Genomic DNA, 27,363 nt, shown 5'->3' with positions numbered 1-27,363 from the left:
AGACTGAGAAGAGAACACTGTCAATTAGGAAGTCACTGGCGATCACTAACGGAGGGCAGAGCTGAACAGAGGATCGGGGGGACAGAAGGAATAAGGTATAAAGAGAGGGGTTAATTTTTGAAAGTTACCTCTGTGTGTACACACACACACATTCTCATTCTCTCTCATTTTTTTGAAGAGAAACCAAAAGGGGGAAAAAGAGAGAAAGTGAAGATACTACAAAAATCCTTGGGTGACAGAGACTTAAGAGAAAGAAATTTAGATGACCTAATAAGGAAGATAGAGATGATGGAAGTGATGGTTTTGAGTGGAAGTGACCTGCAATGAAGATAATGAGAAACATGACAGATGCAGAAAAATAAAAACAGTGGGCAGTAGGAATGAGGTTCTGGTTGATGTTCAACAATATGAATTTGTAATTCTTTCAAGCAGTAACACATTTCCACAAGAAATTTTCAGCATATTACCACAAAACCAAAGAATTTTCTCTCCCTCTCTCTTTCCTTCCATTAAGTATTTACAGGGTAACTATCGTTGCCCTGTAAGGTGCTATGTGAAAGGTAGCGATGTCAAGAAAAGCCTGATGGATGAATTAGTGACAAAGCAATCTAGGTGCTAGTGAATGTAGTGCTCAGATGGCTGGTAAGGTCATGGCTGGGTAGAAAGAAAAGTGAAGCCAAGAAGGGCCTGACAGATTGGAAAATACAGAGTTTATGAATGTGGAACATGTATTGAGTGCAAATAAAGCACAGATTTAGTGAGAATGAAAGGACTGGGAGAGCTGGAAGGACAGGAGATTAGAGTCAGAGAATGGAATTTTCAAGTTCAAGTGTTTTAAATTTCTTGCCCCCTTAAAGCTCCCTCTGAGAAATTCATTTTAACGTGGTTCAACTGTATGACAATCCTGATGGTAGAGGGGAGGGCGCTGCAGTGTTGAGTTGTAACAGCTCTTAAATGAGAAAAATGTAGTCATTCATGAGTTATCAAGGCACATCAGTAAGGTAAAAAGTTTAAACAATTTGTTTGATGTGTAAACAGGACACAATTTATAGATAAATCACTTTGTCCCTTACTTCAGTGGTGGCTGGCATTCGGTACACACACCCACTCACATGAGCTGGTGTGTGAACCTATAAAAAGCATGTTTACAGAACAAATTTTACTATATTATCCTGAATCCATGTAATTGAGTTTTTTCCAGAATGAGCCATAACAAAGACTTCTTGGTTTAAGCACTTGGCAAGGTTAGACACAGAGCTGTTAGAAAATGAAAGGGAAATGTTTTGTCTGTAAAATAAATTAGTCATTCATAGGGTAGATAAATATATGTTCATCATTATTAAAATGAAAAGGCTAATTTATTAAAATTTTTTTTAATGTTTATTTATTTTTGAGAGAGAGAGAGAGAGAGCAGGGGAGGGGCAGAGAGAGGGAGACACAGAATCTGAAGCAGGCTTCAGGCTCTGAGCTGTCAGCACAGAGCCTGACGTGGGGCCCGAACTCACGAACTGTGAAATCAGGACCTGAGCTGAAGTCTGATACTTAACCGACTGAGCCCCCAGGCACCCCATAAAGGACAAAATTTGCAGAGCAGTCAAAATCCAAATCAGTCTCAGGTCAATTTTGTGGACAGTGTTCTGTGGGCTTTATCACCTGGTGAAAATTTCAGATCTTAAGGGCAGAGGTATCATATATTACAGCACTCGATATGCTAACTGTGGCGACGGCGAATCCATGAAAAACCTAAGAGCAGATTGAGTAGACTTTGCATCTTGGTCATTCTTCTCCTTTGATTCTTCTCTGATACACCTTCCAATCTAATGGAAGCCTGCACTCACACAAAAGGGCTTCTTTGAGGCCTCAGGAAGCCTGGGAAGCTGGTAAACTCCCCTGAGTTTACCTCACACTCTGAACATACTAGTTAGCCCAAGCAATACTCCTATGGTTTCATGAGATAGTATGTATGACTGGTATTAAAGCAAGCACTCAAAATAGCTAGCCATTATTTTATTTTATTTTATGTTATTTTATTTTATTTTATGTTATTTTATTTTATTTTATTTTACTTTATTTATTTATTATATATACATATAATAATTTTGATTTTAATGAAATATTTATTCAAAAAATTTAAGAGACTATTTTCATTGCTATTAAATGTTTATCTCCATTATCTTATTACATATTGCTTACCTTTTGCTTTTCTATACAGATTCAACAAATTAGGTGAATTTTATCAGTAATTCATGTACTCTGATTTAAATATAATGATTCTGGTTAAATTGAAGTTTTTATTAGCCTTAAAATACCCAGTTTTCCATACTTTTCTTAAGATGATTAGTTTGTAGGGTGCCTGGGTGGGTCAGTTGGTTAAGTGTCCAACTTCAGCTCAGGTCATGATCTCACAGTCCGTGAGTTCTAGTCCCATGTCAAGCTCTGTGCGGACAGCTCAGAGCCTAGAACTGCTTTGGATTCTGTGTCTCCCTCGCTTTCTGCCCCTCCCCCACTCACTGTGTGTGTGTGTGTGTGTGTGTGTGTGTGTGTGTGTGTCTCTCTCTCTCAAAAATAAACTAAAAATATATATAAAAAAAAAAGATGATTAGTTTGTATGCAATTAAATGTACTTTTACATTTGGGAAGAGCAGGTGTTTACTCTCCAGAATTACAGTTTTACTACCGTTACTTCACAAAATTACTTATATAGTCATTACAAAATCTTACCATGTTGTGTTAAAATTCATTTGGATGGTTCATTCTGAATATTTCCACATAGGCAAAATAAGCATTATTTATTCCAGTTGGGAAATTACTATTTCTTTAAAATGCCGTTTATTAATAAAAATACTGATTTTATCAATACTATTGCCATTAGCAGAAAAATAAATGAAACATAGAATTAAAAAGCCCATCTGCATTTATTGAGTGATTTTTAAAAAAAGTTTAGTTTATTTATTTTGAGGGGGGGCAGACAGAGAGAGAGAGGGAGGGAGAGAGAGAGGGAGGGAGAGAGAGAGAGAGAGAGAGAGAAAGAGAGAGAGAGATAGCCAGATAGATAGCCAGGGAGGGGCAGAGAGAGAGGGAGAGAAAGAATCCCAGCCAGGCTCCGCATCATCAGCGTGGAGCCTGACTCAGGGCTCAAACCCACAAACAGTGAGATGGTGACCTGAGCCCAAACCAAGAGTCGGAGGCTTAACTGACTGAGCCACCCAGGCTCCCGAGAAAAAACTCCAGTGTTTTCAATAAAAGTTGATGATACTACCGATTCCATGTAACTAAAATATTTTTTTTCATGATGGTGGTGGGTGGAGCTGGTATTTACGCTGCTCTGGTTCCATATGTGACATAAAGCATATGATTGAGTCTCTGACACTTAAAAGGAAACTAAAGTTTTCTTTCTAATTAGCAGGTCTGATTTCTCCCTCATCCTCTGTGCCTCTTGGTTGGTACCTCTAATCTGCTTCAGGTTCATTCTAGCATCCCCCACTTCTCTTATTTACTTTGACCTATCAAAACCAGAAGTTATTCCTTCAACAAAGATCTACTTACTACTTACTAGAAACAGGCACTGTGCTGCTAAGCAGCTCAGACCAATACAAAAGAATCCTTCCTCTTAAGAAGCACACAGACAGTTATGTCAACAACATCTCTATCTAAATATATCTTGGTATATATGGTATCATGGGGAGACATAAGTCATTTTTGCCTGGAGTTCAAAAAAGGCTTGATAGAGTAGGTGACACTTGATACTGAAAGACAAGCACCTGCGATGCAGACATGGGTACACTGCGCAAAGAGATTGGAGTGTGCAAAAGCACAGAGGCATGAAATAGCGCAGAGTGCTTGGAGAATTCAAGTAAAGCAGAAGAAGTTACAGACGTGGGGAGAAACACAAGTAGTTGTATACAGAAGCATGGCTGTGTGTGTGCATGCGTGCGTGTGTGGCATAATATACGATGAAACTGGGTATGTAGGCAGGGGTAGCACAAGGGGAGGTCTTATATATTGTTATTCTTAGTGAACAGAGACAAGACTAACTGTGGGAGAAACAAAAACAGATTTTTGTTTAGAAAGAACATTTTGGCCAACAGGGTAGAGGACTAAACAGAGATAATGCCAATCTATTGGATGGTTCCAACCATTAGGATGGTTCCTAATTTAATTCAGATGATAGATAAGAGGTTGTACCAAGTCAGTAGCACTAAAACAGGAGATTGAGTAGAGATGTTCAGAAGGTGGTATGAAAAGAACAGGGAGAACCCGTTACTTGCTGAACACTCCTTTTGCATTCTTTCAATTCTGGTAATATCTATGCTGACTGCATAAATCTCTAACTTATTAAAAAAAGGCTACAATGAAGAGATATTGTAGCTGGTAGCTGAAGCCATGAAACACAGAGAACAGTGCCAAGACAGATGTCTGGGCTGTCCACATTTATGGAACAATCAGAAAAAAGTAAACAATGGAGACTGAGAAGTAGGAAGGTAACAGTGGTGGCAGCAGGAGCAAGAGACATGTTACTTGGGGTAGGAGGGGTTGCAAGTGAGGACTGGGGAGAGGGGAGGTAGAAGATGAGGACGAGAAGTAGGTTAGGATCAAACTGGCTTTCTTTGCCATGCTAAAGAATATGGACACTGTCTGGTAGGCAAGGGACCTTTTAAAATGAAATCACGATCCATAGTATGGAGGACAGTTCTGGGTAGAAGAAAGAATTTTGATGGACTGATAAACTTTACTTGCTAAATTAAAAAAAAAATCAGGCAGTGTGTTTATGTTTTAAGCCTTGTATTTATAATTTTTAAAAAATGCTTACTTATTTTTGAAAGAGAGAGAAGGAGGAGGAGGAGGAGGAGGAGGAGGAGGAGGAGGAGGAGGAGGAGGAGGAGGAGGAAGAGCAGCACGATTGGGGGAGGGGCAGAGAGAGAGGGGGAGACACAGAATCCAAAGTTCTGAGCTCCAGGTTCTGAGCTGTCAGCACAGAGCCCCACACAGGGCTCAAACCCACTAGCTGTGAGATCATGACCTGAGCTGAAGTCAGATGCTTGACCGACTGAGCCACCCAGGCGCCCCTAAGCCTCGTATTTCTAATAGTGAAATAAAAGCACTGTTCTTTATTAAAAGAATTTTTAGGTATCAACAAACTTTCAGGAAAACACTTTGGGAGGCAAAGGGAACCCATAAATCATACTATTTTTCATCTTTTCTATGAAAGTGGAAGCCTCTTACAATCGCTGCTTATCAAGTCTGCACATGCAAATTTGATCTTAGCTATTTATACTTTGAATTCAATTGAGTTCTGAGTATGGCTAATCTGTCATAGGCTGAGTTTAACTGCCATTTAAAATGTCTCCAATATGATTCCAATGTGATTTGGCACATTCAGCACAAAGTTTATGTTAGAAGAAGAAAAGGATAGAAACTGTATGTAATATATGATAAAAGACACTGCTCAAAGTCTAAAAGAATGTGTGCTTAAAATTAAAAAAAAAACATTAGAGTGATAATAAAGCATTGTATTGCAGTTTCATTGGAAGTATCTCCTGCTCTTACTCCTTGGTGGTACATAAAATAGTGCATTTTTTCCTCACATCAACAAAGGCTTAGAGATACGGAAGGGAAGATTGGCTTTGAAGTTTAAAGAGATTTGGTGGTGTGGCTGGCAGGTGCGTCTCCTCCTTTAGAATACGAAGGTGGAGCTGTAGGACCTGTGTGCTACAGACTCCTTTCTAGACCCTGGGTACACTGGGGGTGCTGAGAGAACACTCTCAGCAGTTGTTAGGTGATTCAAAGGACAAAAGCACATGTTTTACTCATTTAGATACTTATACTACGTTTGTAGAAATCATATATCCCAATATCGCTGGTATAGAGTAGAACACACGGGCAAGTATTTCAAGGACTCCATCAAACAGAAACTCCTGTCACATCTTTTTTCCTTGCCTGAGCATGTATTAGAGACCCTTTCTGTTGCCTTTTATCAGTCCTAAAACTTTGTATGTTATGTTTTTTAGAGGCTTCTGAATTTTTCCTTTGTCTGATATTCTAGAACAATTTCATAGTCTTCTAAATACTTGCTCTTGATAATGAAATGGAAGAAAGGAGATGAGGAAGAAAGGGAGTGGAGAAGGGAATACCACATGCACATAATAAGTAATTTAAGCTAAAAAGAGGGAACGTACACTCAAAAGATCGCTTTCATCCATCTAGAATTTGAGTGGCCCTCCACTGTGATTATCATCAATGATGAATGATTTCTTTTGGTTTTTACCATTCCAAATATCTCTATGCATATATTAAAGCATATATATATATATATATATATATATATATATATATATATATATATATATATATGGGTATCCATATATATATTTCCTTGGCAACAAAATTTTGGGTACAAAGAATATTGCTGGAATATAATCTGTTTATAAATACTGTTTATAGATGTATTTTAAAAAGTAGAATTTTGCCTCTTATTTTCATCTTTAGAAATCTACGTAAGTTTGGTAGATAAGGTATGTGAATGATCTATCTAATGCATCAATATTTACTTTATACCGGCTATGATTCAGATATTGTTGATCACCAAATCTATGCCTTAAAAAATTCCATGTGAGTTAGAATAAATTCAAGCAATTCAAAAATGCATAAGGTATAAATTGGTCATTCCGTACTTCTCCACTCCCAATCTCAGAGGTAAGCACAGTTTAATGTTTGAGAGACAAATATGGATGGTCCTGGAGGCTCATTTCCTATTCTACTAGAATAGCTAAAAGAGATAATAACCTCCAAAAGCTCCCTCCCACTCCCATTGTTACTTAGGCAATTAGATGTTCCCTAACCTTCTCTTTAGGTGTGTACAATGTTCTGGTGTGGAGCCCCTCTATCAGGTCACTTTCTGTGGCGCATCCAGACTACCTACACCAGGCCTAAGCACACTTTTCTGTGAGAAGAGAACTTGGGGATGGTATATGCTCTGGAATTCCTTCCCTGTAAGTTTACTCTGATAAAATGTTTTAATATTCATACAGCAGGACTAGTTGTATTTGTGTGCCCTTGGCATGACAGGTGTATATTATGTGAGCTCTTCCTTTTTCTCTATGCTTAGAAACACAATTCCACACCCTAGACACACACACACACACACACACACACACACACACACACACACACACTCAAAGGCCAAGCAGAGAAATACAATACAAATTATTCTGCAATTTTCCTTTTTGGAAAAAATTTATTAATATACATTATGAACATCTTTTAAAGTTAGTACACAGAGTTCTACTTTATTCTACCCAGGCATCTTAAAAATCTCTCTTAAATGTAGCAATCTAAAGCTTTGTAACAAATTACCTGGATTTCGCTCAATGGCTTCTATGTAAAGAATTCCAGGTAACTGAACCTTGGCATTTGGTCACTTGAGATTGTGCAGATTCCATTTTCTAGACAACTTTTCTAAAATAAGTTAGTTATAACAGATAAATCTCTAAGTGCTTATTCTAGAAGACAAGGCCTTTGTGAACAAGACTGTACATGTTAAGATGTACATGTACTCTTTTGTTATCTGTAGTGGAGTATAGTGGGAGTCTGATAAATATTTACTAAATGACTAAAAAGATTAAGTAAGAGCAAGTGCCAAGAGTCAAGAAAGCTGAGGCTTAACAAGTCTGATGGTAATGTGGCATGCTTTATGATTTAGCTTAGATCTTCTTCCCCACATCGACACTCCTTTTTTCCCCTTCTTCTCTTTTAAAAATTGAGACATATTGACATACAGTATTATGTTAGTTTTCGGTGTACAATGTAAGGATTTGACACTTGCACACACTGTGAAATGATCATCACAATAAGTCTAGTCACCATCTGTTACCATAAAAAGTTACAAAAATTTTTTTAATTAAAAATTTTCTGCGTGTGTGACGAGGATTTTCAAGAATCACTCTCTTGGCAACCTTCAAATATGCATGACAACAGCACTGACTCTAGTCACCACGTTGCACACCACATCGCCATGACCTATTCTTTTTGTAACTAGCAGTCTGTATCTCCTGACTCCCTCCCACTGCCAACCAACACTCTTTTCCATATCCAAGAGTTTTGTTTGTTCATTTGTTTTGTTTTTTAGATTCCACATATAAATGAGATCATACAGTATTTGTCTTTCTCTGTCTGACTTATTCACTTAGCATAATACCCTCTAGTTCCATCAATGTTGTTGCAAATGGCAAGATTTCATTCTTCTTTATGGCTGAATGGTATCCCATTGTATACAGACCACATGTTTATCCATTTGTCCATTGATCAATGCTTAGGTTGTTTCTGTATCTTGACTATTGTAAATAATGCTACAATGAATATTGTACCTCTTTTTGAATTAGTGTTTTCATGAATTCAGAATATTCTGAATAAATATCCAGACGTAGAATTGCTGGATCATATGGTGGTTCTATTTTTAATACTTTGAAGAACCTCCATACTGTTTTCCATAGTGGCTGTACCAATTTACACTCCTACCAACAGTGAATGAGGGTTTCCTTTTTTCCACACCCTGCCAACACTTGTTATTTCTTGTCTTTTTGATTCTAGCCATTCTGACAGGTGTGGGGTGATATCTCATTGTGGTTTCTATTTGCATTTCCCTGATGATTTGTGATGTTGAGCATCTTTTCATGTGCCAATAGGCTAGCTGTATGTCTTCTTTGGAAAAGTATCTATTCATATCCTCTGCTTATTTTTAAAAAAGACACTTATTTATTTTTGAGGGGGGGGAGGGGTGGAAAAAGAGGAAGACAGAGGATCTGAAGCAGGCTCTCCACTGTGAGCAGAGAGCCCAATGTGGGGCTTGAACTCATGAACTGTGAGATCATGACCTAAGCTGAATCAAGAGTTGGCTGTTTAACCAATTGAACCACCCAGGCTCCCCTATTTTTTTTTCCTTTGCCCATTTTTTTTTAAATTGGATTTTCTTTGGTGTTGAGTTGTAGGAATTCTTTATATATTTTGGATATCAACCTCTTATTGGATATACGATTTCTAAATGTTTTCTCTCACTCAGTAGGCTGCCTTTCCATTTTGTTGATGGTTTTCTTTGCTGTGCAGAAGCTTTTTGTTTGATGTAGTCCCATTTGTTTATTTTTGCTCTTGGAGTAAGATCCAGAAGAACAACACCAAGACTGATATCAAGGAGATTACTGCCTATGAACACTCCATTCTTATTTAACCCAGTTGGTGGTTTCTTGAAAATTAGGTGATATACATATATACAAAAAAGAAAGCCAATAATTTTTTCTCTTTTACACTGAACGAACTAATAGAACAACAGTCCGAAGACACTGTACATCAAACAATGAAGAACAGTGAACCCTGAGATACAGGAAACAAACAAGTTGAGTGTAACCCTACAGTTGCCCCACTTCACTCTACGGAAAGAGTTTCCAGGCAGTAGTTAAGGAAGAGGAAATCAAAGCAGAGCCTGCCAAACTCCCTAAGTTAAGGATCTGCTGCTAGATGTAGACACCAAGTTGGCTACAGTTCCTACGGCAGAGTGCTGAAGAAAAGAGAGCTGTACAAAGACAGAACTCTGAAAATGTACACACATTCACCCTTAAGTATGCACCTGGGCATTGAATAGTGCATGTGTGTAAAGAAAATACCAGAGACTGAGATAGAACCACTGAAAAGATTAGAAAGAACAATTTCTGAAGACCATATGGGCCAGGAATTTACTTATTCCCACTATCCAAAGTAGGAAACTTATTAATTCATAGGACGTGGGGTAGATTATTCAAAAGACTTTGGTCTCAGTAGTGGAGGGGACAAAAAAAGTAGCCTTAGGATCAATGCTTCTTTGCTTATAAAAGCTTAAAAGCAAGACTTAAAAGGGCCAAATCTTTCCCAAGAAACTTAACCATGTTGGGGAACAAAGCTAACACACACTTACAGGAATCCAAAAATACTTAGCGGTAAGGTAAAATTCACATTTGTCATCCCGTGAAAAATTAGTAAGCATGCAGAAACACAGGATAATATGACACATATGAGACAGGTCAATGTAACTGAAACTAACCAAGAAGTGGCAGCCACCATAATAGAATCAGTAGACAAGAATATCAAAATAGTGATTGAAACTGTATTTCCTATGCTGAAGAAAATAAAGTCTGAAAAGGTTAAGTAGACCTGGAAGATACAAAAGAGAACTAGAAATGAAAACTGCAATATCTGAGACGTAAAACACTAGAATGGATTAACAGCAGATTTTACACTGAAGAAATGACTAGTGGACTTGACATACTAAGAGAAATTATGCAAAAGGAAAGGCAGAAAAAGAAAACAATGAAGAGAAGAGCATCTGTTCTGTTGTAGGACAACTTCAAGCAGTATAAATACATGTCTAATGGAGTGTCCGAAGGAAACAGAGGGTAAGGTAGAAAAATATATGAAGACATATGACTGAAACATTTCCAAATCTGATGATCACACACATATATAAGACGTCTGATAAAACCCAAGTAGAGGAAACATAAAGAAAATCACAACAACCACATCGTAAATTGCTTAAGGCTAGTGAAAAAAAGAAAATCTTAAAAAATTCTAGAGACATTAGACACATTACCTAGAGAGACACAAAGATAAAGACAGCATATTTCTTGGCAGAAACAATGCAAACCAGAAGAGAGTGGAGCAACATCTTTCAAGTACTGAAAAAGAGACAGAGGAAAAAAGAACCAATCTGGACTTTTTTACCCTGGGAAAATTATCTTTGTAAAACAAAAATGAACTCAGCAATTCCACTCCTAGGTGTTTACTCCACAGATTTAAAACAGGTAGACAAACATAATGCCTGTACTTGAATATTTATAGCAACACTATTCACAATAGTCAAAAGGTGGAAATAACCCAAATGTTCATCAATGGATGAATGGATAAACAACATATGATGCATCTGTACAATGGGATATTATCTAGTCGTAAAAAGGAATTAAGTACTGATAGATGATACAACATGAATGAATCTTGAAAACACTATGCTAAATGAAAGCAGCCAGATTAAAAAAAGCCACATACTGCATGATTCCATTTATAGAAGGGTGTAGAACAGGCAAATCCATAGACAGAAAGCACAGAGTGGTTGCCAGGGTTGGGGGGGAGGGGAGAATAGGGAGTGACTGCTTAATGGGTACAGAATTTCTGTCTGGGTAATGAAAATGTTCTGTAACTAGATAGCGGTGATAGTGCAATGCTATAAACACACCAAAAGCCACTGAATTGTACAGTTTTTATGTGTGAATTTTATTGTCATAAAAGAGTGAACCCTTAAATGTATACTTCCGGGGTTTTTTGCCTTAGTAAACATAACTGTCAGAAATACATTTTAATCTTAAATTCTGTTAAAAATAGTAAGACATATAAAAACAAGAAACAACAAAAAGAGGTGAAATAACTTTCTGCAACATACAGAAGCAGAAAGACTTCATTACCAGCAGACTTGTTCTATAGGTACTGTGAAAAGAAATACATCAACCGGAAGCAATATAATACCAAATGGAAATTTGGATCTACACAAGGGAATAAAGAACACCAGGTATGGTAACTATTTGGTTAAATATAGTATCTTTTCCTCATACTATAGCTCTTCAAAAAATTGTCAATTGCTTAAAGAAAAATAATAGCAATGTTGTGTGCAGTTTCTACATGTACAAGTAAAATATATGACAACAGGAGCACAAAAGCTGGGCGGGGGGACAAATGGAAGTATACTATTTTAAGGCTTTTAAACTATACATGATGTAGTAAATGAAATGAGATGATGTTAAAGATATATACTATAAAGAAAGTACTGTAATAATAGAGTTCAAGCCAATAAACCAATAATGAGATCATATAAAATGATAAAAATATTCAGCTAATCCAAAAGAAGGCAGGGGAAAAAAAAAAGGACAAGGGAAGAAAGAATAGATGGGATGAATAAAAAACAAATAGCAAGATGACAGACTTATCAAGAGACACATCAAATGTAAATGTTCTAAAAACTCCAATTAAAGTCCTGTTTTGTTAGAATGGATAAAAAAAACTAAGATCCATCTACATATGATGCCTATAAGACAATTATAAAGACATAAGGAAGTTAAAAGTAGAAGAATGGAAAAACATAATACAACATTAAGATTAGTCAAGGGGCGCCCGGTCTCATGGTTCATGAGTTTGAACCCTGCATCAGGTTCTGTGCTGAAGTGTGGAGCCTACTTGGTATTCACTCTCTCATCTTTTCTCTGCCCTCCCTCATTTGTTCTTTCTCTCTCTCAAAAATAAATAAAAAAACTTAAAAAAAAAAAAGACTAGTCAAAAGATGTGAAACCTTTACACTAAAGAATAAAAATGGCAGGATATGGCCAATTAATAGGATAGAATTTCAATATTATTAAGATGTCAATTTTCCCCACTTAATCTGTAGATTCAATGCTATCCCAATGAAAATCAAACCCAGCTTTTTCTTTTTTTCTTTGTAGAAATGATTACAGAATTCATATGGAAATGCAAAGGATACAGAATAGCTGAAAATCTCTGAAATGAACAGAATTAGAGGACCAATGCTATCTAATTTCAAGACATTATAAAGCTTCAGAAATCAAGAGAGTGTGGTCTGGGCATGAAGACAGGCAAATTAGATAACTGGAAACAGAGAGTCTAGAAACAAATTCACACATTTATGACTGATTTTCAACAAGGTCTTTTCAGCAAATGATGTGAGAACAATTTGATTTCAATGTGCAGATAAGTGAATTTCAATCTATACTTTGCAAACAATACAAAAATAAACTAAAAATGGATTACAGACTTAAAACTATGAAACACCATGACAAAAACCCTGTGACCTTGGGTTAGGCAAAGATATTTTAGATACAACACTAAAAACAAAGTCCATAAAAGCACGAATTGATAAACTGGATTTGACAAAAGCTGCTCTTTAAACATGTTTAAGAGATGGAAAAACAAGCCACAGAGTGGGAGAAAATATTTGCAAATCACATATCTGATAAGGGAATTGTATCTAAAATCAACAAATAATACTCAAAACTCAATAATAAGAAAACAATGTGATAAAATGGGCAAAACATTTGAAGACACTTCTCCCAGTGAGAGCAGAGGGCAAAGAGCATCCGAAAAGATGGTCACTGTCGTGAGTCATTAGGGAAAATGCAAATTAAAACCATAATGAGAGACCATGACACACCCATCGGAACTGCTAAAATTAAAAACACGGACCGTATCAAGTCTTTGCAAGGATGTAGAAGAATAGGAACTTTCGTATGCAGCTGGTGGAAATGTAAAATGGCACAAATATTTGTAAACCAGTTTGGCAGTTTCTTAAAACATTAAGCAGACCCTTAGCCACATGATCCACCTAGTCCACTCCCAGGTCTTTACCCAAAAGAAACAAAAGCATACGTTCATAGAAAGACTGTACATGGATATCCATATATGCATTGTTTGTCACAGGCGAAAACAGCAAACTACCTGAATGCCCATCAACAGGTGAATGAATGCAAAACTGTGGTATACCCGTAAATGGAATGCTCCTCAGCAATGAAAAGGGCTATGGGTGAATCTTGAAACGATTAGGCAGAGTGAAACAAGTCAGACCAAAAAAATGTGTGTACATAATATATACACATATTTTATGACTGTATTTATATAAAATATCAAAAACATGGTCAATCTATGGTGACAGAATGCAAGTCAGTGGTTGCCTGAGGACCATCTTGGGGACAGGGAAGTTTGGGAGAGATTCCTAAGGGGCACAAGGAAACATCTGGGGTGATGTATGTGTTCATTATCCACATTTTGGTGATTCCACAGGTATACATGTGTCAAAAGTTATCATATTGTACACTTTAAGTATGTGCAGCTTAGTGTTTGTCAATTATACCTCAATAAAGCCACTATAAAAGGAATATTTGTTTTCATTTTGACTATTTTTTAGCATTCTCATGTTGGCAATTCATTTATGTTTAATCTCAGACATATTCTCAATAACATATTTAACTCAATGGTGATTCTAGCTTTAGTTATTTGTTTTATCTGTATATTATTCTCAAGATTCCAAGCTAGTTTTAATATTTAAACTGTTTAAAAGAATATAGATCCTGAGAGAATTTCCTTCTCTATTTTTTTCACCATGTATCATGAATAGTCAGTTGCTATACTGACTGTACTAATACTATCATCTTTCAGATAATTAGTTTATATATTTTCAATTTAAGCAGTATAATTTTTGTGAGGCAAAAACCAGTTAAATAGGCAGAATATTCCAGATTATAATACTTTATTTTCAATCTTAAGGGAAAAGTTATATACTATGGTAGCCATAAAACTTTTAAGATACGGTTACTGATTCTTTCTCCCAATGTCTTTTGAAAAATTTTCAAACATACATAAAAGTACAGAATTGAATAATAGATCCACATATAATCTTCCCCCAGCTCCAAACATGATTGAGATTTTGAGATTCTTCTTTGATTTATGAGCCCTTCCCCCACTTTTTTCAGGGTATTTAAAAGCAAGTTCTAGGTATCATACCATTTTCTATCACATGTATTTCAGTATTTAAATCTTTTTCTCAATATAAGCCAACAGCTTACCTTAAATGGGGGCGCCTGGGTGACTCAGTTGGTTAAGTGTCTGACTCTTGAGGCGCCTGGGTGGCTCAGTCGGTTGAGTGCCTGACTTCGGCTCAGGTCATGATCTCACAGTTTGTGGGTTCGAGCCCCACACTGGGCTCTGTGCTGACAGCTCAGAGCTGGGAGCCTGTTTCAGATTCTGTGTCTCCTTCTCTCTCTGCCCCTCCCCCACTCGCACTCTGTCTCCCTCTGTCTCAAAAATAAATAAACGTTAAAAAAAAAAGTGTCTGACTGTTGATTTTGGCTCAGGTCATGATCTCAGTTTGCGAGATTGATCCCCACATTGGGCACTGTGCTGACAGCGCAGAGCCTGCTTGGGATTCTCTCTCTATCTCCCTCTCCCTCTCTCAAAATAAATAAACTTAAAAAACAATTCCTATTTCAATGAACTGAAGTGTTCAGGAAGGTAGTTTTATTTATTTTTTTTTAAGGTAATATTATGACGTGCAGATATGTACCTATACAAGTATGGACAAGTTTACTTTTTTTTAGAAATATGTTTGATAGGTTATTCTGAAATTAAAACAAACATGAGTGATGTATAATGTATTAGCAAACAGAAATTTCTTTAACCTCTCATTGGTTTCTGTAATCATTTATTTATCCTTTCATGGTGTAGTAGTGCTGGCTTACAGTAGTTTCTGACAGCTGACTAGTAAATTTTCAGGAATTTTGTGAGCTGAATGTTAATACATCTAATATTAAAAACTTTAAATTTACAATAAAATCAATTTTATTTTATTTTTAAAATCAAGACATGTTTTTCTTAAATGTTTATTTATTTTTGAGAAAGACAGACAGTGTGAGCAGGGGAGAGGCAGACAGGGGGAGACTGAGGTTCCGAAGCAGGCTCCATGCCAACAGCAGTGAGCCCGATGTGGGGCCTGAACTCATGAATCATGAGATCACAACCTGAGCTGAAGTTTGATGCTCAACCAACTGAGCCACCCAGGTGCCCCAATAAAATCAATTTTATTTAAAAAAAAATTTTTTTTTAATGTTTTTATTTATTTTTGAAGGAGAGAGAGAGAGACAGAGCATGAGCGGGGGAGGAGCAGAGGGAGACACAGAACCAGAAGCAGGCTCCAGGCTCTAAGCTGTCAGCACAGAGTCTGATGTGGGGCTGGAACTCAAGAACCATGAGATCATGACCTGAGCCGAAGCCGGACGCTCAACCAACTGAGCCACCCAGGCGCCCCAGTAAAATTAATTTTATTAAAAAAAGGGAACAAATTTTCAAAGTCATGGATTTTTAATTATTTTACTATTATCTATGCTCTTCAGTTTATCCAAGTCTATTGTATCTGTATGGTGGGGACAATATGTAACAGTGTGCTACTGAGTATCTTTATTCTGTGTGCAGTGATGTGATGTTGGCAGCTCAAAGTTAGTCGTGGTAGGAATATTTATTCCACAGACACAAGAAATGCTCCAAATCTGGCTGTGCCTCGCACTCCTGCCAGCAGAGCTGGCTGTGGCACGACACTCTTCCATCCCAAGTGTAACTCTATGTCGGGCCCCGTAGTAGGAAGTGATTTCTGGTCTTTTGGAATTTGAGCACAGAAATCCTCCTAATGTCACATTATTAAAAGTACTTTAATAGAGGGTACTATAAAGGTAAATATGAACAGGTCCTTCAGAAAACAAAGAATACATGATATGTATTGATAGTCTTTAATATATGCCTCTAAAAATCCCTTTATTATAAGATCGAAGTTTTAAATTATTAACATAAAAAACTTGTTATGCTGAAACTCAGGAAATAAAAGGAATACTAATGAGGTGACATCTTTGGTTATAATTATTTTATTACTCAAATTTCAGAAGTACAGAAAAATGTAATTAGATGTTAAGTAAAAGGATTAAAAATACCATGTACAAATATGTATCTTTTTTAGATGACATAAGGCTAAGGAAAATAAGAAATATGAATCTGAGTTTTAAAAGATACTTTGGGAACTATCATGTACCAAAGAATTTGAGAGCTTAAGAGTATACCAAGTTAAGTGTGTGTTTAATAGATAATTTTTCATCTCTTTAAAAGATGAGGTTTTAAACAGATGGCTACCAGAGGGGAAGTGGGTGGGGGGGGTGGTGGGGGAGGATGGGGGAATAGGTGAAGGGGATTAAGAGTGAGCACTGAGTAATGTATGGAAGTGTTGAATCACTATACTGTACACTTGAAACTAAGATAACAGTACATGTTCACCACACTGGAATTAAAATTTAAGAAAAAATTTTTAAGATGAGGTTTTATTAAAAAACTCAAAATGCCACCTAAAATCGCCAAACCCGTTTTGCCAGTTGCTACTCTCAGAAATCAAAGCTCCGCCTGTCTAGTCTGCATTTATATTTAGTCTGGGCATTTAATCTCTTTTTTGATCTTAGTTTTACCATACACTGCACGATGTTTTATAAGGCTTTAACAGTAGGTTAGTTTTGTACGTTGTAACATCATTTTGTACTAGCAAACAGCTTATTTGAAAACTGCTCAGAAGATAGACAAAGGAGTAACAGAGAATTAAAATGAACACTGTGATTCTTTATATATGTTTCTTTTGTTTAAGTTATTTACCTCTTGTGAAAGCTGTGTTACTTGGTCCTTTTGATGTTCCAGGTCTTTTAAAACCAGTGAGTTTTGTTTTTCTAACTGAAGCACTCTTCTTGCCAAGTGGACACTAACAGAATGAAGAAAGAAAATTAATGCTTAAAAAAGAGGAATGTTATCTAGGATATTAAAAATGTGTTTGTGTGCTTAAAAATTGACTTACCATTTCCTAGTAATTCTTAAATATTTACAGAAAAAATATGGAGTCAAATATTATCAGGTGTCAACAGTGGAAGACCAATATCCAAACAGCTCAGAATTTTGAAAGTAACATTAAAATCTCCATAATAATATAACTGTGATATATTGATTACTGCAGTAATGGCTTCTAGCCCTTGCTATGAAAGTAGAGTTACATTATACTTGCTTGAAAAGCCCACAGACAGCAATTTACAGCTTTCTCCGTTTTTATAAAAATTTCCCATTTACAAACAAATCAGGCAATTAGTTGAAATAATAAGCCTGCACTTTGAAAAGCTTCAGTGTTTCCCTCACACAACCTGATGCCTTTTATAATACAAAAAACAACTGAATAGAGTTTCCATTGAAAGTAGAGATGAAACAGATGCATGAAACATGGGGAATGTCTCAGTAGTAAAAGATCACCTTCTGACTATCACATGATCACAACTTACTGTACAGAGTGTAACCTTTAGTATTTAACATCACATTAAACATGAAATACCCCAATTCCACTTTTAAGACACAATTAAAAAAAAAAAGTTCAGTTATAAAATCATTCCTCCTAAAAACTAGGGGGAAAAAAAGGGGTAGAATTCTTTAAAGAACTGCTAATACTGTTGAGAAGACATGTTGCTCCAAAGACCCTGTCTGTGATTCTAAAAAATTAATAATTTCTTATTTATCATATTTTCATATTCTATATGAATTAATCTGAATTGCAAAAGCTGTGGAATCTGAGAGGCCAAGATGTTATATAATGACACGGCATAAAATATTTTCATTAATTTTTGAGACAGAGAGACAGAGCATGAGCAGGGGAGGGACAGAGAGAGAGGGAGACACAGAATGAAAAGCAGGCTCCAGGCTCCGAGCTGTCAGCACAGAGCGCGACACAGGGCTCAAACTCACGAACCCAAGATCATGACCTGAGCCAAGGTCGGACGCTCAACTGACTGAGCCACCCAGGCGCCCCTAAAATATTTTCATTTTAAAGAAAATTATTTTATTTATATGTGGAACAGGAACAATTCCATTATATTTTTAAATATTTCCTAATCTTGGATAAAGGAATGCAGACAAAAAATTCTGAAAATAATGCTAAACATCATCCTATATATCCATTTCTAAGGCCTTGTTATTCCAAATGAAAAAGATGAGTTCTGATAAAAGTTTATACAGCAAATTGGGGAGTTTGTTTAGATATGCTCATTTCTAAATTTCTATCTTTCCAACTGGCATAAGATTTTGTCTTAATCAGCTAAAGTTAGAGGCAGAAAATACACAGTCCTTATTTTTTGACAATCATTTAAAAATTTTTTTTAACATTTATTTATTTTTGAGAGAGAGAGAGACAGAGTGTGAGCCGGGGAGGGGCAGAGAGAGAGGGAGACACAGAATCTGAAGCAGGCTCCAGGCTCCGAGCTGTCAGCACAGAGACTGATGCGGGACTTGAACTCACGAACCATGAGATCATGACCTGAGCCGAAGTTGGATGCCTAACTGACTGAGCCACCCAGGTGCCCTGACAATCTTTTTTTTTTTTTTTTTTTTTTTTAATAAAATACAGCTTTACTGACATATAATTTTATTGCTATGTAATTTACATATTATAAAGTCCATCCATTTAAAGTGTTCAATTCAATGGTTTTTAGTATGTTTAGAGTTATACAACTAACACTATAACCTAATTTTAGAATATTTTGATTACAAAAGAAGTATTTCCCTGTTAGCATTGCTCCCCATCCTCCTGCCAGCCCTAGGGAACCACTAATCTATTTTCTTCCTTTACAGATTTTACAGGTGTTTACGGTTTATGGCTACCCCATTTTGTATCTCCCAATCTAAAATATGCCAAGTTCTCTCAAATTTGACCCTAAAATAAGATCTCTACAAATAAGTCTTAAGGCTAATTTTATGTTATGTTTACAGCTTTAATACATAAACATCAGTATTTTATATCATTAACTCTGTTTTTTACTAAGGTAATAAAAATCCTTGGAGTTATCTTCACTCATATTTTCATTTTCTTCCTCATCCTTCATAAATGTTAGGAATAAGTCTCCCACAGAAAGATGAGGGTCTTTTTGTACACAGTTAATTTCTCAGTAAATGGATATTGAAGGTACAGACCATGTTTGTGCCATGCTCAGAATAGAATAATAACACAATCAAAGGCTACTACACAGAAAACAGTTGCGGATGACATTCAATGAAAGATAAAAGGATGCGAGAAAATAATCAGATGCAAAGGTCACCCATTACCAACATTCTGAAGACGATAATGACTCGAAGACATCAAGTTTAATAACAGCAAGTAGCTCATTTGGTTTGGGTGCTTTTTGGTTTGTTTGGGAATTGAATAATGCTCTTACGCAGATATGGTGTGATACCATTTATCAGTGCAAAATATCACATGATATAAAACCGTGAATTCGAGAAATTCTTGACATGCTGGTGCCTAAGCCCTAATACCAGGGCTACCTCCTTCTACTAAAAATTGCCCTGATTTTGGTTGGGGATTCTGACTGAGGAAAATCAACTCTAAATAGAAGGGAGCTATCTTACGAGGCCTCGAAATGCTCCTAATGTGTTCTATACTGTTCTGATTACTAGCATATAGAACTATTTTATTGAGGGGTGCGTGGGTGGCTCAGTCGGTTAAGCAGCTGACTCTTGATTTGGGCTCTGGTCTTGATCTCATGGTTTGTGGGATCGAGCCCCGCACTGAGTTCTGCACTGAGTGTGGAGCCTGCTTGGGATTCTCTCTCTCCCTCTCTCTCTCTGTTCTCCCCGGCTCACGCTCTCTTGCCAGAAGCCAAACTATCCAACCAGCCTGATGGCAGGGCCCGGGCAGTGGACGGATCGGGACTGCAGGGAGGCCCACTGACGTGAAGCTTCTTGTACTCCTGCTTTTATGTAATTTGGCCTTAATAAAAGTACCTGGGGAATTGTCTGTTGGGGAACTGCCCTTGACAGGCCCCCTGAGAAAAGAACCATTGGGGAAAGAAATAAGGTTCCACAAGGAAATTGTGTGGCCCTGCATTTAGCCCTTGCCACCCCCTATAAAGACTCCAGCCAAGGAAGGAACAAATGGATTTGAAAGCCCCACTCCGGTAACTAAGGAGTGTATCTATGGGCACAGGTTACTCCAACCCCTAGGCCCACTTGGCCCCCAGGACTCTCTCTCTCTCTCTCAAGTAAATAAATATTAAAAAAAAAAAAAAAAAAGAACTATTTTATTGAGAAAAACTTTCTAAGAACTGATGCTGACAAGAATGACTGTGACTTTTACTATGAATGTTGGTATCACTTATGATACATAATATTTATAATGTAGAAGACATGGTGGTATAACTGGTCTCCAATTGATGCACTGATCACATTTAAAACATTTACTTCTAAGTCACTGTAAAGACAGCAGAACACATTTCTTCACAGACATTTCAGAAATGGTACTAAGTATTAAGGTTCTTAGATTGCCCTAAATGACACATTTAGCCCATGGATTATGGATGTTACAGAAACAAAACAAAACAAAAACAAAAAACACAAACAAAAATATTGTGAAATCTAGGACATGCAGAAAAAACGAGAAATAAAATTTTTGATCATTATCATATTTACAATGAAACAAAAATGATTCAAAAATTAGAATTTTTTTCTTGATCATAAATATCAATGTCTGTAGAAAAGCAGGTTGAATTAGAAGAAATGTATTTACTAACTCATTCACCAAGATATTCATGAACATTAAAAAAAAATTTATTAAAAGCCCATAACCTATATAGGTACCAGGAATACACAGTTTCTACCTGGAGGATCTGATAGTCTCCTGAGGAAGACGGACAAATAAATTACCATAGTGTGCTAAATGATAAGAAAGGGCACACTGAGGAATGAAGACTAATAGTAATCTGGAGAGGAAGCAGAGAAATAGCATTCTGGGTAGAGAGAAAAGCATAGGTAAAGGATGATGTGCAGGGAGGTATGCTGTGGATTGATAAAATGTATGGCGCATGGTGAAGGCTGAAGCTAGAGAGACAGAGGCAGGGACATATGAAAGACCTTAAATGACAAGCTGAGTTTGGATTTTATCATTAAGTCGGGTAGGCATAACATGATCAGGTCTGCACTTGAGAGAGTTCTCTATCAATACGGTGGAGAAGGAAGAACATTTGAGCCAATCAATTATAAAGTTAAGATCACAGTCTAGACTGGTGGTCTCCAAAAGCAATTACGTACAAAACAATCCACTGAAGTGTGGGAAATTTTATTTATATTTATTTTACTATTAAGTGTCTTTAAATTTAAATTTTCTATGTAGTTTTGTATTTTAACATACATGTTATTCATAGGATAGTACATGTATATAATTGAGAGATAAATACATGTACATACATTGGTGGGTGAATGTTCAATTTTTTTTCCCCAATAGGGAGTCATATCAAAAAGTTTGGAGACTGTTGGTCTAGGCCAGTTTTGTCCAATAGAAACATAATGCAAGTCCACATGTAATTTAGAAATTTTTAGTAGCCATATTTAAAATAGTACACAGCCCTTACCTTACATGACATAAAAAAATTAACTTAAAGTATGCCAAAGACCTAAATGTAAACACTAAAATATAAATGCTTAGAAGAAAACACAGGAGTACGTCTTCAACACAGGAGTAAATCTTCCTGACTTTAGATAAAGGATTCTCAGATATGGCACCAAAAGCACAAGCAACAAAAGAAAAATTAGATAAAGTGGACTGCATCATAATTAAAAAGTTTTGTGCTTCAAAAGTCACCATTAAAAAAATGAAAAGATAACCCATGAAATGGAAGAGAACATTCCAAAATACCTATCTGATAAGGGACTCGTATCTAGAAAAATAAAGAACTCTTATAACTCAACAATAAAAACACAATCCAATTATAGCAGTCACAGCAGTGCTATGTGCTATAGAAAATTCTAAATAATTACATAAGTTTATCTTTGCACACCTTGTACTGCCATTTCCTCAGAAAGCATAATGACTGTGTCAAAACACGTGCATTACGGATTTTCAGACATTTCTCTTGAAAGATTGGTATAAATTTAAGTTCTCATGAACTACAATGAAAAGTTATCCAAGGACTAGAATTTTTATTTATTTTGTTCTCTAATGTATTCAAAATACCTTGAATAATATTTGGTACAAAGGAAGTAGGTGTTCAGTAATAAACTGTTGAAAGACTGAACTTTATAACACCTCCTGTTTCTTCATGCCCTAGTACATGGCTCAGGTCATGATCTTGTGGTTTGTGGGTTCGAGATCCACATCGGGCTCTGTGCTGACAGTGCTGAGGCTGGAGCCTGCTTCCGATTCTGTCTCCCTCTTTCTCTGCCCTACCCCACTAGTGCTCTCTCTCTCTCTCAAACTTAAATAAATATTAAAAAACATTAAAAAAACAAAAATATGAAGGCCTTTTGTAATGTCAACTGAACCAACCTTATTTTCCATTAATGTCTACTCCACTTACTGTCCCATAAACATGTTTTATATATTCCTTGCACTATACATACGTCTGTTGGTTCCCCGTCTGGAGACGGCAGACTATTTCACTGCTTGACAGATCCAAGTTTTTCTTTTTTTTTTTTTTTTTCTGTCATTCTTACATAGATCCAACTTTTTCTTAAAGGCTCCTTGCAAGTTCTACTTCCTCCATTTCTGATCATGCTAGTCTTCACTGATCTCTATTCCTCTGACTGACATAGTCTAGCGTACAATACAGCTCTAAATTATACATTTTTGGGTGTTTCTTAATATTCTTTGACATGTGTTAATCTTTTCTTTCCCAAAAGATGCTACTTACATGAAGACAAGGTCTTATCCCCTGTGGTGTGTACTAACGAAAGCAGCACTGAATAAATCCTTCTTAATCAATTTTGCTGTAAATGCATTTTGTTTACATGAACACACTGCTAGAAACCATATTCTTAGGTTGCAGAGCTTCAATATTAAAGTATGACTAGTGCTCAGCAATTGAGCATTAAACTAGTAATAAAAACATACATAAAGTTGATAAGGGAAGGCAAATATTACAGATGCCAGTTCATTTCTTTTATACTTCAACCTCCTACATCTTTAAATGGGGCATATTGTAGTGAATGATTTAGTGTCACAGGTAGATTCTTTTTTTTAAAATATAATTTATTGTCAAATTGGCTTATAATTTTTTTTAACGTTTATTTATTATTGGGAGACAGAGAGGGACAGAGCATGAGCAGGGGAGGGGCAGAGAGAGAGGAAGACACAGAATCTGAAGCAGATTCCAGGCTCTGAGCTTTCAGCACAGAGCCTGATGTGGGGCTTGAACTTACAAACCGTGAGATCATGACCTGAGTCAGACTCTTAACCGACTGTTGGGGTACCACCCAAGTACCCCTCAAATTGGCTTATATACAACACCCAGTACTCATCCCAACAAGTGCCCTCCTCAATGTCCATTGCCCATTTTCCCCTCTCCACACCTGCGCACCGCCCCCCCCCCCCCCCATCTACCCTCAGTTTGTTCTCTGGATTTAAGAGTCTCTTGTGGTTTGCCTCCCTCCCCCTCTGTTTGTACTATTTTTTTCCTCCTTCCCTTCCCCAATGGTCTTCTGTTAAGTTTCTCAAGTTCCTCATATGAGTGAAAACATATGATATCTATCCTCTGACTAACTTACTTCACTCAGAATACCTTCCAGTTCCATCTACGATGCTGTAAATGGCATGATATCATTCTTTCTCATTGTCAAGTACTATTCTATTGTATATATAAACCAAATCTTCTTTATCCATTCATCAGTTGGTGGACATTTAGGCTCTTTCCAAAATTTGGCTATTGTTGAAAGCGCTGCTATAATCATTGGGGTACATGTACCCCGATGCATTAGCACTCCTGTATCCTTTGGGTAAATTCCTAGTAGTGGTATTGCTGGGTCGTAGGGTCTCCACATTGTTTTCCAGAGCGGCTGCACCAGTTTGCATTCCCACCAACAGTGCAAGAGGGTTCCCGTTTCTCCACATCCTTGCCAGCATCTGTAGTTTCCTGATTTGTTCATTTTAGCTACTCTGGCTGGTGTGAGGTGGTATCTCAGTGTGGGTTTGATTTGTATTTCTCTGAGGATGAGTGATGTTGAGCATCTTTTCACGTGTCTGTTGGCCATCTGGATGTCTTCTTTGGAAAAGTGTCTATTCATGTCTTCTGTCCATTTCTTCACTGGATTGTTTTTCAGGTGTGGAGTTTGGTAAGTTCTTTATAGATTTTGCATACTAGCCTTTTATCTGATATGTGATTTCCAAATATCTTTTCCCATTCTGTTGGTTGCCTTTTAGTTTTGTTGATTGTTTCCTTTGCAGTGCAGAAGCCTTTAATCTTGATGAGGTCCCAATAGTTCATTTTTGGTTTTAATTCCCTTGCCTTTAGAGATGTGTTGAGCAAGAAATTGCTGTAGCTGAGGTTAAAGAGGTTGTTGCCTGCTTTTTCCTCTAGGTTTTTGATGGTTTCCTGTCTCACATTTAGGTCTTTCATCCATTTTGAGTTTATTTTTGTGTACGATGTAAGAAAGTGGTCTAGTCTCATTCTTCTGCATGTTGCTGTTCAGTTCTCCAAGCACCATTTGCTAAAGAGACTGTCTTTTTTTCCACTGGATGCTCTTTCTTGTTTTGTCAAAGATTAGTTAGCCACTCATTTGTGGGTCCAATTCTGGGTTCTCTATTCTATTCCATTGGTCTATGTGTCCGTTTTTATGCCAATACCATAATGTGTTGATGATTACACCTTTTAGTAGAGGCTAAAGTCTGGGATTGTGATGCCTCGCACTTTGGTCTTCTTAATTATTACTTTGGCTATTTGGGGTCTTTTGTGTTTCCATTAAAATTTTAGGATTGTTTGTTCTAGCTTTGAGAAGAATGCTGGTGCAATTTTAATTGGGATTGCATTGCATGTGTAGATTGCTTTGGGTAGTATTGACATTTTAACAATATTTATTCTTCTAATCCATGAGCATGGAGTGTTTTTCCATTTCTTGTGTCTTCTTCAATTTCCTTCATAACCTTTCTATAATTTTCAGCATACAGATCTTTTACATCTTTGGTTAGGTTTACTCCTAGGTATTTTATGGTTCTTCGTGCAACTGTAAATGGGATCAGTTTCTTTAATTCTCTTTCTGTTGCTTCATTGTTGGTGTATAAAAATGGAACTGACTTCTGTACATTGATTTTGTACCCTGAGATTTTGCAGAATTCCTGTATCAGTTCTAGCAGTCTTTTGGGTTTTCCATGTAGAGTATCATGTAGTCTGCAAAAAGTGGAAGATTGACTTCTTCTTTGCCAAATTTGATGCCTTTTATTTCATTTTGTCATCTGATTGCTGATGCTAGGACTTCCATCACTATGTTAAACAGCAGTGGTGACAGTGAACATCCCTGTCGTGTCCCCAATCTCAGGGGGAAAGCTCTCAGTTTTTCCCCATCGAGGATGATACTAGCTGTGGGCTTTTCATATATGGCTTTTATGATGTTCAAGTATGTTCCTTCTATCTTGACTTTCTTGAGGGTTTTTATTAAGAAAGTATGCTGTGTTTTGTCAAATGCTTTTTCTACATCAATTGACAGGATCATATGGTTCTTATCCTTCCTTTTATTAATGTGATGTATCACACTAATTGATTTGCAAATATTAAACCAGCCCTGCAGTCCAGGAACGAATCCCACTTGATCATGGTGAATAATTCTTTTTATATGCTGTTGAATTTGATTTGCTCGTATCTTGTTGAGAATTTTTGCATTCATGTTCGTCAGGGATATTGGTCTATAATTCTTCTTTTTAGTGGGGTCTCTGTCTGGTTTGGGAATCAAGGTAATGCTGGCTTCATAGAATGAGTCTGGAAGTTTTCCTTCCGTTCCTATTTTTGGGAACAGCTTGAGAAGGATAGGTATTAACTCTGCTTTCAATGTCTGGTAGAATTCCCCAGGGAAGCCATCTGGTCCAGGACTCTTATTTGTTGGGGAGATTTTTGATAACTGATTCAATTTTTTCACTAGTTTTGGGTGTCACAGGTAGATTCTGTGTAGAAACCCGGGGTGTTAGAAGTGGGAAGAAAGAAATTCACTTTAACTATAATTCAAAGCAAGACAAATGAAGAATTTCTCCTCTATGTGGCTGAGTTTATATCTCCTTAAGCACAATGCACATAGAATGCAAACAAGTCCTTCCCAAGTTCTTTATGAAAAGTAACTATGGATACAGTCGGGAAAAATGACTCCTGCTAAAGGCTAGTTATTTATTTATTTTGTACAGTATGTACTAAACTCAAGAAAGCTTTGCTTTTACAGGCTATCTGTTGAGACACTAAAGTAGGTACAACTTAACAATACTTCTTTGTAATTATATTAACTGCCATGTGACTGTGAATTCTACCTGTACCAAGATTAAGTTCAACATCAACTACAAATGAATGCTACAAGACTATAGTTTTGTATTTAAGTATTAAATGAAATGGGGCGCCTGGGTGGCTCAGTCGGTTAAGTGACCGACTTCGGCTCAGGTCATGATCTCGTGGTTTGTGAGTTTGAGCTCTGCGTTGGGGTCTGTGCTGACAGCTCGGAGCCTGGAGCCTGCTTCAGATTCTGTGTCTCCTTCTCTATCTCTGTCTCTCCCCCGCTCACACTCTGTCTCTGTCTCTCTAACAAATAAGTAAACATTTAAAAAAATTAAAAAGAAATAAATATTAAATGAAAATTTCACCTGTTACCTGGTAAAATTATTCCCGCCAAGGAATAACCCCACCAAGGTCATCTTTCAGCTCCCTCATCACTTCTTGACTCCAAATAAAACTTATTCTCTTAGATCTGTCAATGGAAGTAGCACTTCTGATTATTACG

The 27,363-nt window shown here is 36.8% G+C and overlaps 1 protein-coding gene across 8 annotated transcripts in view; it reads right to left on the bottom strand.

Moving 5' to 3' along the window:
* PIBF1 (progesterone immunomodulatory binding factor 1) overlaps positions 1–27,363 on the bottom strand; it is a 201,561-nt gene that overhangs the window by 43,221 nt on the left and 130,977 nt on the right. For all 8 annotated transcript variants that reach the window (XR_006199612.1, XR_006199615.1, XR_006199614.1 and 5 more), the window contains exon 14: positions 17,254–17,356. Coding sequence is in view for 5 of the 8 variants with exons in the window: in XM_042927768.1 (XP_042783702.1) it covers positions 17,254–17,356 (103 nt within the window). In the remaining 3 variants the exon portion in view is untranslated. The remainder of the gene's footprint in view (positions 1–17,253; positions 17,357–27,363) is intronic.

This window comes from Panthera leo, chromosome A1, assembly GCF_018350215.1.
Source record: "Panthera leo isolate Ple1 chromosome A1, P.leo_Ple1_pat1.1, whole genome shotgun sequence".
NCBI classification, from domain to species: domain Eukaryota; kingdom Metazoa; phylum Chordata; class Mammalia; order Carnivora; family Felidae; genus Panthera; species Panthera leo.
The sequence above is the reverse complement of the archived record's forward strand: the minus strand, read 5'-3'. Positions and strand labels throughout refer to the sequence as shown.